The sequence below is a fragment of the Carettochelys insculpta genome, chromosome 5, assembly GCF_033958435.1.
Source record: "Carettochelys insculpta isolate YL-2023 chromosome 5, ASM3395843v1, whole genome shotgun sequence".
NCBI lineage: Eukaryota > Metazoa > Chordata > Testudines > Carettochelyidae > Carettochelys > Carettochelys insculpta.
Window position 1 is genome coordinate 36281164 of NC_134141.1, and position 17575 is coordinate 36298738.

At 39.8% G+C, this 17575-nt stretch overlaps 1 protein-coding gene across 1 annotated transcript in view; it reads left to right on the top strand.

Annotated features, from left to right (window-relative positions):
• CNTLN (centlein) overlaps window positions 1-17575 on the top strand; it is a 319293-nt gene that overhangs the window by 288899 nt on the left and 12819 nt on the right. Inside the window, exons 22-23 of the mRNA XM_074994934.1 lie at window positions 565-702; window positions 1095-1280. Of these exons, the coding sequence (XP_074851035.1) occupies window positions 565-702; window positions 1095-1280 (324 nt within the window). The remainder of the gene's footprint in view (window positions 1-564; window positions 703-1094; window positions 1281-17575) is intronic.

Below are 17575 nucleotides of genomic sequence, written 5' to 3' on the forward strand. Positions count from 1 at the left end.
CAGAGATACTTACTAGTACTTTATGTTATCTGGAGTACTGTGTGATTAATGAAATCTGCCATCAGAGTAGAATGATTTTCTAGAAATGTTCCTTCATTTCAATTTAGGTTAAATCACTACTCACTACACAGGACAAAGTTGTCATAAGTTATCCAGAAGAATAAGCATCCTGTCACATTCTAGACAATTATCATTTTCTCAGCTAAGTTATAATTAGCATATGTACCACTCCCACCATGATGAGAAAGATTTGGAACTGCAGCTTAGTTCGTTGTATTGGTGAAACATATCTACAAGCTACAATCCAGGAAGTAAACTGAAGAGATTTTTTTTATTCATGTATCATAGCAGTTGAGACTTTTAGTTGCAATGCAATCAAATTTTGTATAGAATAATCTATAGGTGTGTAAATAACACCTGCTTATTAAATGCCTATTGTAAGTTCTGGAAAATTTTAAACTAAATATCAATTTAGGCAGTAAAAACAAAAATAAGTTTACATGTCACTTTGGTTCATATTTGTAGGTTTTCTGTCTAATCAGATTGCTTGTTGTTTAACTTCAGGTAAAGACATTGACTGAAGACTGTTCAAACAAGAAAACATCAATTGATTCACTAAAGCAAAGGCTTACTGTAGCTACAAGAGAGAAATCACAGTATGAACAGATGTATCGCAAGGCTAAAGATGAGTTGGGGAAAAAGGTATATTATTAGTGTGTTACTATTTAATTTAGAAAAATGTTATTGGCCCTTTTTTCTTGACTTAGTCATGTACAATATTTTTTTAAAAATGAAAAGTTGCAAGGTCAGCAACTTAACTTTTTAAAAATATTTACTGAAGACTATAACATAGGGTAATAGTATCCGCTTTCTGTGTAAGATTTTATTTAGTTTTGCTTAAAGCTATATTGCCTTTTTACTGAAAATACAGTCCCGTTAACATATGGATGTAATGTAGAGAGATTCCTGTGAAATTGAATTTTACATATTGTAAATGGAATAGCCCATAATATTAATCAATGTGTATTTTTAGACTAAAATTACATCAAACTGCCTCCTAATACTAACTCTGTTTTCACATTGATATACTTTAGGATCTCAAGCTTACCAATCTAGAGGGTAAAATGATTGAAGCTGAATGTGCCATGACTGAACTTGAGACTACTGCCTCTCAGCAACTCCATGGCTTGGCAAAGCAAAGTGAGCAGGCTCTGGAAGTAGTGCAGAAGAAACTGCTGCTGGCCAATGACAAAGTGGAGGAATTCATAACATTTGTAAAGGTTGGAATTTTGTTTCTGTATTGATTGATTGTTTGAACAGATACCACCACAAGCAGAAGCTATGCAAGTGGTCTTTTTTGCACCATACATTGGTGTTCCCCCACTCGTAAACAGGCCAGATATTACCCTCCACGGGGCCAGAGTGGGAGGAAATCAATGACAGTGAAATCATCTTAGTGTAAGCTTCCTCAAGCTGTTAGTGTAAGCTTCCTCAAGCTGTAAGGCCATCCTTTGTCTGTGATTGCCTGTGCTGTCTATCCAAGAGACAAAATGCCCATATGGTTCTATTTCAAAAGGATTTAGAATAGGGCTGTCAATTAAGCACAGTCAGTTCATGCAATTAACGCAAAACAATTAGGTTTAAAATAGGCATAATTTATTGCCATTTTACTTGCACTGTTAATAATAGAATACCTATTTAAATTTATGATTTTATTTTGGATGTTTTTTCTACATTTTCCAATGTATTGATTATAGTTACAGAACTGAAAACAAAGTGTATAGTGCTCACTTTATATTATTTGAGTAAAAGTTTTCACTCTGTAAAAAATATGAGTGAAAGAAATAGTATTTTTTAATTCATCTCATACAAGTTCATGCATTCCTACTTCTTGTTCAGGCAGTCACTAAGGCCATGTCTACACTGCCCCTCCCTTTCAAAAGGGACATACAAATGCAGCTGATCGAAAATGCAAATGAAGTATTGATTTACATATTCAGTGCCTTATTTGCATGATGGTAGCCGTTCGCTGTTCCAGAAGTGCTGTTTTCAAAATGCACAACAGCCATGTTTGACGAGGTTCCATTGAAAGGAAGCCTCTCTTTCAAAGCATCCTTCTTCCTGAAAAAAAATTAGGAAGAAGGGTGTTTTCGAAGTGGCGGGGGGCTTCCTTTTGAAGGAACCCCATGTACAGAGCTGTTTTGTATTTCAGAAAGAGCACTTCCATAATGGTGAGTGGCTGCCCTTATGCAAATGAGGCACTGGATATGCAAATTACTGCTCCATTTGCATTTTTGATCAGCCATATTTGCATGTCCCTTTGAAAGGGAGGGGCAGTGTAGATGCAGCCTAAGACAAAGAAGTTTGTTTACGGGTGAAAATGCTACCCACTTATTTACAGAGCCACCACAAAATGAGAGGAGGCATAACACTGTGGTAGGAAGCATTGCAAGTTATTTACATACCAAATATACTGAATAATTGTATGTACTTTCGTGCTTCAACTTGTAGGACAGTAAGTTTTACTGTTTGGTTTTGAGTGCAGATATATTTTAAAAATTCCAAACTTACAAGTTGCCCTTTCACCATAAAGAGACTGTACTACAGTACTTGTGTGAAGTGATTTGAAAATAACATTTCCTTCTATTTCTTTGTACAGTGCAAATAATTGTAAGAAATGAAATGTAATAGTATAAAATGTGCACTCTACACTTTGTCTTCTGTGTTGTAATTGAAATGAATCCATTTGAAAATTATTTAAATAATCCAATCATATTCATAATACATTTAAATTCATACTCTTATAATTTAACAGCACAATTAAAACTGTGATTAATCACAACCATATTTTTATTCTCACACTTATTTAGGATTACTTGTAATCATTTGATGGCTCTAGTATAAAATAATTACATCTTTCAGGCGTTGAGCAAAGTAATTCACAATCTTTACCTAGAGCAAAGCACTAAATCTGCTGCATACATACACATTTTTATAATCTTTTTTTTTGTAAATGAGAAATGAGATATCTAGAACTAACTGATAAATTAAACAACAGTAAGTCAGCAGAACCACATGACATTTGCCCAAAACGTCTGGCTACAATTGAAGAAAATCCACATTAGCTCTGACCTGTCCATTTTTAGTTATTCTTTACATGTATCCCTGGATATTTGAGTCTGTTTTCACTCCTGATGTAATCCTGGAGTAACTTCAGTGAATGGAGTGTCTAAAAGAGACTTGTATCTTCTAATCACCGTTTGCATATTATGGACTGATAACACCTGTTGTCCATTATTTAGATTATATAAATGACAGCACTTAAAGTTTGGACTTTCAACACACATATTACTGCACAGGTATTACATTTTCCATATTTTGTTTAGATTATAAGCTTTTGGATCCAGGACTATATCAAAGACTGATGACAAAGGAGTTGGGAGCACTAAGCGCATAATATGCCACCCATTGCTTTAACGAAGCTCCTGCCTAGTAATTCAATAATAAATGCTATGGAATGTTAAAATAATTTCTTCATTAATATATTGTATTGAGGTCCAAGTCTCTGTGTGCTGTTTTGTTCATTTACTATAGTTTTCTTCAGAGGGACAACATGAAAAAAATCAAACTTTTTCCTGTTGGCTAAAACATAATGAGAGGCATCACGTAAGAATGACTCACATGAGTGGATATGAAAATGCAGAAGAGAATCTGAGATTTTAGGAATTAGTGAATAGTTAGTTACTTGTATTACTGAGATTCCTGATATTTGAAATATGTTCTGGGCCTATTTGATAATCCTCTGCCTGGGAAAAAAACAACGTATAATCACACTCCAGGTTATTGTTCCTCCCACCCAGGTAACCAGTATCTTGGAGGAGGCGAGAGTAAGAGAAATCCTTGTCAGGGACATTCAAAATTCTCCAGGAGTGGAACTGGGGAGGGAAGAGATAAGACTCTGCACATTCTCAGTGGTGAGGTTTCTTTTCTTGCCCATACTCAGGGTATGGATTTCCTGGGCAGTCTCTCTCCTGCCTCCTTCATTACTGGATCCAGGATCTGAAGAGAATACAGACCCAATAATGGTTGCCTAGATCAGATGCAGGAGGGGTACCTAGGACTGACTCCATGATATATAGCCAATATATGTCTCATTGAACACAGCTGCTCTTCATAACATTCAGCAGATTTACTGTCTGATTTGTTCATCCCTGGTAGGAGCAAGCAGCTGAACTTTCCCACAAGCAAAAGACTTGAACGTTCATCAGTTTTGTCTGCAGTGGAAGATACTATGAAACACAGTGGGGAAGTGTGTAGCGAGCAGTGGCAAAACATGCTCAGTATTTTAAGTAAGGAATGGAACAGCCTCCCCTAAATAAGAGAGCTAGAGATTACACATTAAATCCACATCATTTTAAAAACTCTGCACTCTTGTGCTAGTGTTAGTTTGTCCAAATACCATTTTATTTTGTTACAGGGACATCTTAGAAATGAGAATGGTTATTGTACCATTTATGTAAATGAATGCTATCAAGTTTGCTTTGAAAGAGAGCACCTTGGACATGGCTGTAAGTTGATAGGAAATATGTTCCCAATTGGGAACATTTAAAAGCAAGAAGAAAACCATCTAGTCCATTAAGCATGCTCTTAATTGTCATCATTTTATCTAGAAAAATATCCAGTGTGATTCCTTCATGTTGTGCTGTAGCGGGTGACAGAATCTGACAATCTGTGTTAATCCTGAATCTACCAAATATGTGGTTAAAGGAAAGTAACTTTTTCTGATGAAAATCAGTATTTTTGTTAGCAAAACACAGACCTAACTGTGTTTTATAAAGGGCAAATAATGCAGCAAATGCACTTCGATGATGTTCTACATACAAGCATAACTTCTCTCGCTCAAAAAATTTAAAAAAAACTTACAGTTTTGAAAATGAAATACAGATCAGTTTTTCCACTGAAAACAGTGCTGGTTTCAGGAAAACAGAGGACCACACCTTTTCTTAAGAAACACCAACAGCTGATGGTTCTGCGAAGGAATTGGTGATAAATTAACTTAATCTCCATAAGGATTACTCTGCAGCTGGGATTTAGGCAAATTGAATCAGAGGCCTGAATAGTGACCGTGAATATCTATGAGACTGTAAACAGAATAATAGGCTCTGTGGATTTTAATGAATGAAGTGAATGGTTGAACTCCTACTGTTTATGGATGGCATACAGTTAGTGATGCATACAGTACACCAGTATAATGTAAATGTCTTAATGGATAGAATCTCTATTAATAAAATTGAAGAATAAATAGAGAGCTTTTCATTACCCAAGATTTTCTATTATTTTTAAGCATTAAAAGTACATTTCACTGGGGTTTTCATCTCTATAGCAAATAAAGATTATATGGATGTAGATAAAAAAATCTAGAATATTTTGAACATTTTTTGTCTTCGGCCAGCATCACACTTTAGAAAAATTAGATTAAATGATTGAGTATATGTAACCAAATTGCAACGTATAGCATATTTCAGCAGCTGCGTGTGTAATCTTCCTTCCTTCTGTACATCTGATTCACATAACCAATGTTGAATGTTGCAGAATTACAGTAATGCAACAAAGTTGTCCAAGGTTATAGAACAGCTACAGTGAATATCTAAGGGAGTCTCTTTCCCTTGAGTCCTGTGTAGAGTCTTTTGAACAGTTATCATAGAAGGACTTATATAGTAGTTTTGGATCAGCCCTATCAAAAAGTTTGAACAAGCTGCAAATGAAATATCAAAAGCCAGTGTTGATAGCAATACTTTCACAGTTTTGAAACTGTGATAGCAATACTTTCACAGTTTTGAACGTCGAAGTAGGGCACGTGTAGATGATCCGCGTCCCGCAACATCGAAATAGCGGGGTCCGCCATGGCGGCCATCAGCTGAGGGGTTGAGAGACGCTCTCTCTCCAGCCCCTGCGGGGCTCTATGGTCACCGTGTGCAGCAGCCCTTAGCCCAGGGCTTCTGGCTGCTGCTGCTGCAGCTGGGGATCCATGCTGCATGCACAGGGTCTGCAACCAGTTGTCGGCTCTGTGGATCTTGTGCTGTTTAGTGCAGCTGTGTCTGGGAGGGGCCCTTTAAGGGAGCAGCTTGCTGTTGAGTCCATCCTGTGACCCTGTCTGCAGCTGTTCCTGGCACCCTTATTTCGATGTGTGCTACTTTGGCGTGTAGACGTTCCCTCGCAGCGCCGATTTCGATGTGGTGCTGCCCAACGTTGAAGTTGAACGTCGACGTTGCCAGCCCTGGAGGACGTGTAGATGTTATTCATCGAAATAGACTATTTCGATGTAGCGTGCAAGTGTAGACGTAGCCATTGAGAACTAATCAGCACAGAATAGAGCTATTTCTTGTGTCTTGCTTATGACATTCTTGGTAATACATCCCAGAATGTTTGCTTTTATTTTGCAACAGTGTCACACTGTTGACTTATTTTTAGCTGGCGGTCTACTATGACCACCAGATCTCCTTCCACAGTACTCCTTCTCAGGCATCTGTTACCCATTTTGTATGTGTGTAATTGTTCCTTTCTGAATGGAGTACTTTGCAACTGTCGAATTTCATCCTATTTACTTCAAAACATTTTTCTAGTTTGTCCAGATTATTTTGAATTTTAATCCTGTCCTTCAAAGCACTTTCAACTCCTTGGTATGGTCCTCAAAAATTTTAAGTGTACCTATGCCATCATCTAAATTGTTGATGAAGATATTGAACAGAACCAAACCTATAACTGATCCTTGCAGAACCCCTCTGCCTGCCCCGGCTCAACTGCACCCTCCCACCCCTGCTGCAGCCCTAACCCACCCCAGGCTTAACCCTCTGTACCCCTCCCAGGGCCCCAACCCATCCCCGATTTACGCAAAATTCAAGGTACACAAGAGCTGAATGGAACACAACGCTAGCATACCTCAAGGAATTACTGTACTTTATGCTTCTAGCTAATTTGATCTCGTTTTTGCCTTGGCCTTTCTAATTTTGTCCCTACATACTTGTGTTATTTGACCTTTTCAGTTAGGTTTGAAGTTTGTTTAGCAAGCCTATTGCCCTTCCCACAGCGAGCTTGTTTTATATTTTGTATGTTTTGTAGATGTTTGTTCAGAGAAGCAGTATGGGCTAATAGACAAGACAGTAATCTGGGGGTCAAGACACTTATGTAGAGTTCACAGCTAGGTTGCTGACCTACTGTGTAATGTTGCTTCACCTCTGTGTTTCTCTATTTCCCTTTGTCTTCCTTGTCTATTTAAATTGTAAGCTCTTTGAGTCAGGAGCTGTATCGTATAAAACGTGGGAGGCCCTTATCTTGGTAGGGGACTTTTGAGCACAAACGTTACAAATAGATAAATATAGTACTACTTTTGTGTGATCTTTTTTGAACACTGATAAAGTCCTCATCTTCACAACAGCCTCTGGCAAGGAGTTCCAGAGGGTGTCTCTGTACTCTTTAAAGAAAAACTTACTTTTGTTAGTTTTAAACCTCCTATCTACTAATTTCATTTGGTTACCCCTAGTTTTTATGTTATGGGAACAAGTAATTAATTTTTTCTTATTTACTGTCTCCATACTTGTCATGATTTTATAGGCCTCTGTCATACTCCCTGTTAGTCTCCTCTTTTCTAAGCTGAAAAGTCCTAGTCTTTTAAATTTCTCCTCTTATGGCCCTCTTCTGAACCTCTTCCGATTCCCACATATCTTTTTTGAGATGAGGCAACCACGTCTGTGTGCAATACTCAAGATGTGGGCATACCATGGATTTGTATTGAGGCAATAAGATATTCTTTGATACATACTTTATCACATTTTTAATGACTTCTAACATTTGTGGAAGACTGCTGCCTGGGGGCTACAGTAGTCTGCAAGAAGGGAGGTATACCGGCTGGTGGGGTAATGCATTCCTGTTCCCTGAGTAAACCCAATCAAGGCAGGCAGCTGGAGCCTCGTTAGGAATCAGCCACAGCTGAGGCTAATTAGCACTTGTGGTCAGCTGAGGCCCTGCACTCCCTATAAAAGTCTCGCTGCCTGGTAGCAGGGGGAAAGGTTTGGGAAGGCGCACTGGAGAGCAGGAGCAAGAGCAGAGTGTGAAGGTACCATGGGGAAGTGGTGGGCGAAGTGGCCCATGGTGAGGTTGCTACATTGGGGCAGGGGTGAAGGCCCTGCCAGCTGCCTCTTGTCCTCTTAGGGACGCTGGGCCAGAGTCCAGGGTAGAGGGCAGGTCTGGACTCTGCCCACCCTTCAACAGATGCTAATGAGGAGCTGTCATGAATATGATGACTCTGCATGCTTCAAAAGAGCCGCTTTTGAAATGCACGCTGCCTGTGTAGCCGGGGGCCTTTTGGAACAACCCCCTGATTTCAAAAGCCTCTTCCCATTTGGGTTTGGGAAGAAGGGGCTTTCAAAATTGGGGTTGTTTCAAAAGGCCCCCATCTACATGGGTGGCGTGGGTTTCAAAAACAGCACTTCTGAAGTGCCTGCAGCTGTCATTATGCTAATACAGCACTGCACATTAGCATCTGCTGAAGGGCCTCATTACCATGCCCCCTCCGAAAGGACGGGGCTAGTGTGGCCAAAGCCTTGTTGAATAGGATTAGTCTCAGTATGGATCCTTGGGGGAACAGCACTAGTTATCCCTCTCTGTGCTGAACACTGACCATTTATTCCTACCTTTCGTTTTCTGTCTTTTAACCAGCTATCGGTCCATGAGAAGACCTTCCCCCTTATCTCATGGCAACTTACTCTGCTTACCCACAAAAGCTCATTACCTAATAAATAAATTTGTTAGTCTTTAAGGTGCTACAGGACTGCTTGCTTTTTGGAAGCTACAGACTAACACGGCTACCCTTCTGAGACTATTTCTAAAGAGCATTTGGTAAGGAGCCTTGTGAGAAGCTTTCTGGAAATCTAACTACACTATACCCACTGGATTCCCCCTTGTCCACATGCTGGTTGACACCCTCCAAGAGTTCTAGCAGATTAGTAAGGCATGATTTGCCTTTACAGCAACCACATTGATTTTTTTTCCAACAAATTATGTTCATCCATATATCTGACAATTCTGTTCTTTAGTATAATTTCAACTAATTTGCCTGGTGCTGATGTTAGATTTACTGGTGTGTATTGCCAGGATCATCGATAGAGCTCTTCTGAAATACTGGCATTATATTAGCTATCTTCCTGTCATTAGGTACAGAAGATGATTTGAAGGATAGGTTACAAACTACAGTTGATAGCTCTGCAATTTCATGTCTGACTTTTTTCAGAACTCTTGGGTGAATGCCGTCTAGTGCAGTCACTTGTACTGTTAAGCTTATCAGTTTGTTCCAAAACCACCTCTAATGACACCTCAATTTGAGACAATTCCTGGCTCACATTTGGGAACCTCTCTATCATCCCCAGTCATGAAGACCGAAGCAAAGAATTTATTTAATTTCTCTGCGATGATAGTGTTATCTTTGAGTGCTCCTTTGGCATCTCGATCATCTAGTGGCTTCACTGGTTGTTTATCAGGCTTCCTGCTTCTGATGTTAAAAAATATTTTGCTATTGCATTTTGAATTTTGGCTAGCTGTTCTTCAAACTCCTTTTGGCTTTCCTTATTACAGTTTTACACTTAATTTGACTGGCTACAGTTACACTATCGAGTTTTGTAGACAAAACTGGGGTTTTGTAGATAAAACTTATGGAGCGTGCACACACAAAATGTCGACAAAAAAGTTGTGTAGACACTCCAGGGGGTCTTTTGTCTACAGGGCAGATCAAAGATTGATCAGTTTTTATGTGTAGATGCAATCTGTCAACAGAAGTTTTGTCGGAACATCTCTGACAGTAACTTCTGTAGACAGATTGCTGTAGGGTAACTATAGCCACAGAGTTTATGCTTCTTTCTATTTTTCTCATTAGGATTTAGCTGTCAGTTTTTAAACAATGCCTTTTTATCTCTCATTGCTTCTTTTAGTTTGCTGTTAAGTCACAGTGGCACTTTTTTGTTCTCTCAGGCTAAGTTTACACTGGATAGTTACTTCGGGATACTGAGGTATCCCAAAATAGTAACTCCATGTCTAGGAAACATTCCTCGTATTTCAAAATATTTTTCAAAGTACTGGGATTGCTGTTTCCAAATCTGTGTAGTCTTTGTTGCAAGAAGAGTAAGGGATGCCTCGAAATAGCCCAGTATTTTGAAATTTGGCGCTGTGTAGACAGCACTAAATCTCAAAAATAGCCTATTTCAAAATTGACTCGAAATAGGACACCCAATTTGCATAGTATAAATTGCTTGCCTGACTTTGAGGTTAGAGCACAGTGTAAACGTAGCCTTACTGTGTTTTAATTTTGGGTATACGTTTAAGTTGGGACTCTGTTATGGTGTCCTTTGAAAAGATTCCTTGCAGCTTTCAGGGTTTTTACTTTTGGCACTGTAACTTCAATTTCTGATTAACTATCCTCCTCATTTTTGTATAGCTCCCCTTTCTGAAATTAAGGCTACGTCTACACGTGCAGCCAACATCGAAATAGCTTATTTCGATGTTGCGACATCGAAATAGGCTATTTCGATGAATAACGTCTACACGTCCTCCAGGGCCGGCAACGTCGATGTTCAACTTCGACGTTGCTCAGCCCAACATCGAAATAGGCACAGCGAGGGAACGTCTACACGTCAAAGTAGCACACATCGAAATAGGGATGCCAGGCACAGCTGCAGACAGGGTCACAGGGCGGACTCAACAGCAAGCCGCTCCCTTAAAGGGCCCCTCCCAGACACAGTTGCACTAAACAACACAAGATACACAGAGCTGACAACTGGTTGCAGACCCTGTGCCTGCAGCATAGATCCCCAGCTGCCGCAGAAGCAGCCAGAAGCCCTGGGCTAAGGGCTGCTGCCCACAGTGACCATAGAGCCCCGCAGGGGCTGGAGAGAGAGCATCTCTCAACCCCCCAGCTGATGGCCGCCATGGAGGACCCAGCAATTTCGACGTTGCGGGACGCGGATCATCTACACTGTCCCTACTTCGACGTTGAACGTCGAAGTAGGGCGCTATTCCTATCTCCTCATGAGGTTAGCGGCTTCGACGTCTCGCCGCCTAACGTCAAAGTTAACTTCGAAATAGCGCCCGACGCGTGTAGACGTGACGGGCGCTATTTCGAAGTTGGTGCCGCTACTTCGAAGTAGCGTGCACGTGTAGACGCAGCCTAAGTGTCACAGTGTTGGGCTTATGTGGTATTTTTCCTACCACAGGGATATTAAATTTTATTACATTATGGTCACTCTTTCCGAGTGGTCCAGTTATATTTACTTCTCAGACCAGATCCTGTGCTTACTTAGGACTAAATGAAGAATTGCCTCTTCTCTTGTGGGATTCAGAACCAGCTGCTCCCAGAAGCAGTCATTTGAGGTGTCAAGAAACTTTACCTCTGCATCCTGTCCTGTGGTGGCATATACCCAGTCAATATCAGGATTGCTGAATTTCCCCCCTATTATTGAGGTTTTTATTTTTATATCCTCTCTAATCTCCCTTAGCATTTCATATGGTCTGTGGTCACAAGCTTTCCTGGGAAAGCTCCACTTTGTCACATGCATATGAAGTGGGTTTTACCCATGAAAGTTTATGCCCAAATGAATCTGTTCATCATTAAGGTGCCACGGGACTCCATGTTGTTCTTGCAGATACAAACTAAAACAGCTACCCCCCGAAACTTCTTTATTTGTTATAAAATTAACTGAATTTTTCAAGCAACATTTTTAAAGGGCAAAAAGTTGAGATCTGTGCTCCAAAACACTGTGCATGGATACCTCTGCATTACTTTTGTGAAAGACTGCATAACAGATTTTGTTAGCATATTTATGTGAGCAAGAAAGAAGGCTCAAAAGTGTAGAGGAATACATATGTACTTAAAACTATTTTTAGCAAGTGTTTTTAGAGAGGCAGTTTGGTCTACGGATTGATTGCTCAATACAGATTAAGGAGACTTGGGTTCTGCTTGCTCTGTCACTGAGCTGCTGTTCGCTTCTGTTATCCGTCGGACTGTCGGACTGTCTTGTCTATTTAGAATAGTCTCAGGGGGTAGCTGTATTAAAAAACAAAAAAATAAGCAGTCTTGTAGTGTTACCCACAAAAGCTCATTACCTAATAAATACAATTGTTAGTCTTTAAGGTGTTATAGGACTGCTTGCTTTTTTTATTTAGAATGAGTTATAAATAGGTTTGTACCAAATTCACAACCATGAAAAATGTGTCAGTTAAATCTGGTCTCCCCTGATGAAATCTGGTCTTTCACCCTATACTAAACATGCCCTATAATAAAGGGTAAAAGTATATCTAAGTACATCTCATTTCTAAAGCTGGGGGTCATATACCAGAAAGGGGCCACAAGGCTATTGTGGGGTCATGATATTGCCACCCTTACTTCTGTGCTGCTGCTGGTGGCAGTGCTGCCTTCAGAGCTGAGTACCCAGCCAGCAACCACTGCTGTCCAATTACATTTATCATAAAAATAAGGAAAAGTGAAACCTCAGGAGTGGCAGGGCACAATAATGACAGCGATGGGGCAAATTTCATAGTCCTTATTCAGGAAAACTCCTTTTGATACTAATGGGAATACATTTTTGCCTGAGTAAATAGTATGGCAACCAGTAGTTCCAGAGCACTTTATGAACAGACAAAAATAAGTCCTTCCATGAGTTAGTTCACAAGCAGCAAAAGGAACAATATAAAAACAAAGACATGAGACTCAACATTGCATGAATTTGCTGAGCTCACCACCACGGGAGAGACTTGAGTGGTTTGAAAAGATGGTGAACATCCAAGAGTGGGAAGAGACATAAGAAACTGCCATGACAGATCACAGCTGTGGTCCACAGTGGCCAAACTCAAGTGATTCAAAAAGTCTGTGATGGACCTTTATGAAGTAACCTGATCAAAGAGATAGTTGTTTCCTAGCCCCCATCAGGTCCAGTGATGGGGAGGGAGAAGCAAAGGGGCCAACTGCCCGGAGGACCAATGATTCAAAAGGGCCCAAGGCTCCTTACTGCAGCAGCGGTGGCAGCTGGAGCCCCCAGACCTTTAAATTATCACTTGGCCCCCTGGGTGGCCTGCTCAGGGCAGCACTAAGGGCTGGCTGGAGATTGGGTGACTTGGGGTGGGTAGGATGTGGTCTTGGTGTCACTCAGGGCTTGGCTGTCCCCAGACCTGCCCTTCCATCTGAAGCCCCACACCTTCTGGAAGTATGGTGCTAGGCCCCCCTGCCTTGCCAAGGGGCCTAGCAATTCTCTTGGACCTCTGAACCCCATTATTTCAGAGGTTGCCTTATAGGTACTCTGCATTACAGTTCCTTGCCAGGGTGCCTCCTTCTGTGGTACAGGTATGCGTTGCCACTTATGCAAGGCTGTTACCAGCATACCTTTTAGAATCTGTAAGCTTATATAAAGTATTTATTTGTGTAAGCCGTATCAATTACACTTACTATAATAATATCTGAACATTAATTTAGTTAGGCTCCCAATTTTCATTTGAGGAAATGGGGAATTACTGTCTCCATTTCACACACACAGAAAATGTGGCACAGAGAGGTTGCCTCACAATATTCACTGTAGGCAGGAAAGTCCTGTTTCTGTTTTACAGCTGGAGAACACTAAAGAGAAATTCTTTAAGACCACTCCTGAAAATGTGGGCTTTAACATGCAAATCCAAGTTTCTGAGGTGCCCTGATTTACAAACCTGGGGTTCTAATTTGCCACGAAGTTGACTGCAGTTGTGAGTACACAACATTGTTGAAAATTAGGTCCTAGAAGTATGTTATTAGGTATCTAAACTCAAGAGCTCAGCTGCAGAAATGTATCACTTACTGATTTTCCCAAGGTCACTCCAGATTATGTGTCAGATCTGGGATTAGGGCTCTGAAGTCTTCTGTCCCAGTCTTGTGTTTTCACCACAGAATCATATTGATAGATAAAATTAACAAATTCTGTTCAAATGGCCAGAACGTTTTAAATGTTAATCACTGTAATAAGGTAAAACAAAGTGTAAGTTACATCTGAAATATTAATGGGATAATGTTGCATATCTCGTTTGTATAGTATTCATCTTTAATGACAAAAAGAACAAACTATTAAATACATATTTAAATATCAAACTAGAAAACATTACATGAAGACATTACGTTACACGGGTAAGTAACTCTGCTTTTAGAATCATAACTTGTGCATTTCCTGATTCGGGTGATTTTTCTGTGCTGTGTTGTTTTAGAAAGCAGTAACTCATTTATGCATTCACTGCTTGCACAGTTGCTGCCCTACATTTGTGCATACCTTGACTGTGCATATAAATCAAGGATTCCACATGCAAGTGGTTCTTCAGACAGCTACAAGGGCATTTATATAACTAATCATGGTACTTACACCCATAATTGTAGGCACTGAAGCTATCATCAAGTACCATTGCTAAGGTCCAAGGTCAACCCATGTCAGTTGTAATTTTGAACATTTAACAGATTAAACCGCCAGCATTTTGCATGGAAATATGGAGTTTCTACTCCCCTGCTCCCAATAATATTTTCTGAATGGACAGATATGGGAACCTTTATTATTATCATTCAACCAGTGTTTTTCACACTTGGTCTTGGATTTACTCCTCATTGTGGACACTTTACCACACATGCCAGTTTTCAAAGCTACACCATCTCCAAGTAATCTGTATAAAAATGGGTGGCTATTTTTTAAAATAGGAAGTGTAATATTTTCATCCTGGTAAACCTCAAAAAATGGCAAAGATACATTGCCCAAACTTAAAAATAAAAGTCACATTTTGTAGAGACTAAAAATGGAAAATTTCACTCCTTCTACCCCCAAAAAAATGGACATTTGTTTTTAATCAGAACTGTAGGAAATGAAGTAATACATGGTTATAATATCTATATCACTACATATAGCTTATAACTAATGCGAGAATTCCTACAACTTAAAAAGGGTTGGAGATTTAAACTATTGCATTATATATAACTGGCCCAGTAGCAATTGCACTGATGTGTTGTAGAGCCATTTCAGGAATTAATCAGGGATTCCCAGTCCAGTCTACTGCTAGAAGCTAAGTGTGTCCCACAGGAATAAATCTGACAGTAATGTCTAAGCTGGGAAAATGACTTGAGCAAGAAAATATCCCCTTGATTTGAGACAAAGGAAAACAAAAATGCAAATCCTAGCATCACTAATACTAATAAAGGGTTGCTATCACACATGAATACTATTTTAAAGCCACATCATTCGTCCACTTCAGCAGGTTTGTCTGTAGTGCTGTCTCTTTCAAACATTTAAAACACACAATGGGAAATGCTTCATTACTTTGGAACCTCAGACTGAAGAAGATCTGAATCTTCAATACTGTCTGTCTTGGACCTTTACTGAACCAGAGAACAGTGCTGAGACACAATTCAATGCACTTCTGTTCAGCACAAATCAAACCCTGTTAGAAATTGATTAGCTGTTTAAATCAGTTGGACAGTGGTGTCCTGTCTCAGTTCAGAGATGTCAGCACTGCATCTGTGAAATACATCTGCCACAACCTGGAGCCACAGATTAGTGTTAGTTTGGCTTGTACTAGCGTGCGAAAAATAACCATGTAGTTGTTGTGGCTCAGCTGGGCTTCAAGTGTTCAAGCCTGCAGGGATGGGGAGCCCTGAGAGCCTGAGCTGCAACATGAAAGCAATGTTTACATAGCTACTTTTAATTTGGCCAGTAGAGAACAAGGCCTAATTCCCTTGGATTCTTTTGAAAATCCCATGCTCTGCCTTTTTCCCCAGCCTGGACAGCTCTAGAAATATTATGGAAATAAACTGTCTCAAGACATTACATTGAAGGTATCACCGAACTCAGAATCCTTTCGCTATTCTTGACACTGAACAGATGTGCTTTCGTTGTATCCACTGTGCCTTGTCTACACGTAGGGCAGTGTGGAGGGTACACTTGTCACTGTGATGCAAACAGATGGCAGGGAAAGGCTCTGACAGTGCAGAAATGCTTCGGCAGTGGGGAATTGCCAAAACTTTTCCCCACTGACTTCCCCTGCCAGATCTTCTCCTTGCTAAAATATAGGTTTACACAGGAAGCAATGCATAGCTGTGCTGTGTAGAGTATATACAGTAGGGTTCAGGTACATAGGACACTGCTCCAGTCTATTTAGTAACCTGGCCTTTACCATCCATTGGTGTTTGTACCCATGTTAACAGGGCATGCAGTTCTTGTTCTTTACACACCAAAAGTGTAGCTGTACCTTCAGAAACTGAGGAAGTGGAGGATTCAGGGTTATAATAAGGATAGTTTAGCTGTAGCAAAAAATTAATTTATGAAAGTAACGGGAAGATAATGAATAGATCTTGGGATCAGAGAGATCTGTTGATCATTTTGTCCAAATATATTAAGCATTTTGATTACACCAAAGACTGAAGAGTATGTCAACCAAAACAGACTTCATAATACTTACAGTCAATTTTATGTGTATTCAGTGATTGTTAGCTTAGAATATGGAAAGACGTTTTAAGACTTTATCAGCTGTTAGAGAAAGATAGTTTAACAAAAATTATCCTGGAGATGATGATCAGAAGAAAGCACTTACTCTCCAATCTTACTTACTCAGAAAATTATTTGTTGACAACTGCAGTTTTTAATGTTTGGCTCCTGATGCCACTTGATGCACTAGGTGGATCTTCTGACAATAAGCACTGCTGTTCTGTCAACTCTGCCTAGCTAGTAATTTTTAAATACTACTCATCTTTCTCTGCATCTGATGAAGTACATGTCTCACACTTTCAAAAAAAAAATCACTTGGTGACTTAGAGGTATAGCTCTAGGCTGCTATTTCACTGAATCAGAGAAGTTTACAGGTGGAAAAGCTCTATTGGGTCATTGAAGCCATCTGGTCAATGTAGGGTGTTTCATACTGTACATTTTCCAGTGTTTTATGTTGTTTGATATATTCTAAGTGATGCAGCTCGCACCATGTCCCATAGGGAGGGTATTTCAGTAATATATGTCATACTGTCGTGAAGTTCTCCCTGATAATCACTCCAAATTTTTTTTTCCTCAATCCCTAACTAGTAACCCCTTTTATACTGCCCTAAATAATTCCTATTCCTTTTTGCTACTTGTATGCAACTTGCTGTATATTTTAAAATCAATCCCATTTAAGGGAGTCCTGAGGCATCTTAAATGCTAGCAAATTTATTTGGACATGAGCTTTCATGGACTGGAGCCCACTTTGTCAGGTGCATATAACTTCATGAAAGCTTATACCCAAATACATTTGTTAATCTTTAAGGAGTCACAGGACCCCTTGTATTTTTTACTGAAACAGATTAAGGGCAGGCTTATACTAAACCTGAAGGTTGATGCTAGATGCACAATTCTAGCTATGACAATTGTGTAGCTGGAATTGATTTATCTAGCACCGACTTATCTGGCTGTCCTTGCTGACAGAGATGGACAGAAGAAATTCCCTTAGTCCTTGCAATAATGAGGATACGGGGGTGAACTCATAAGCCCCAGATAGTTTGATTTCATATATT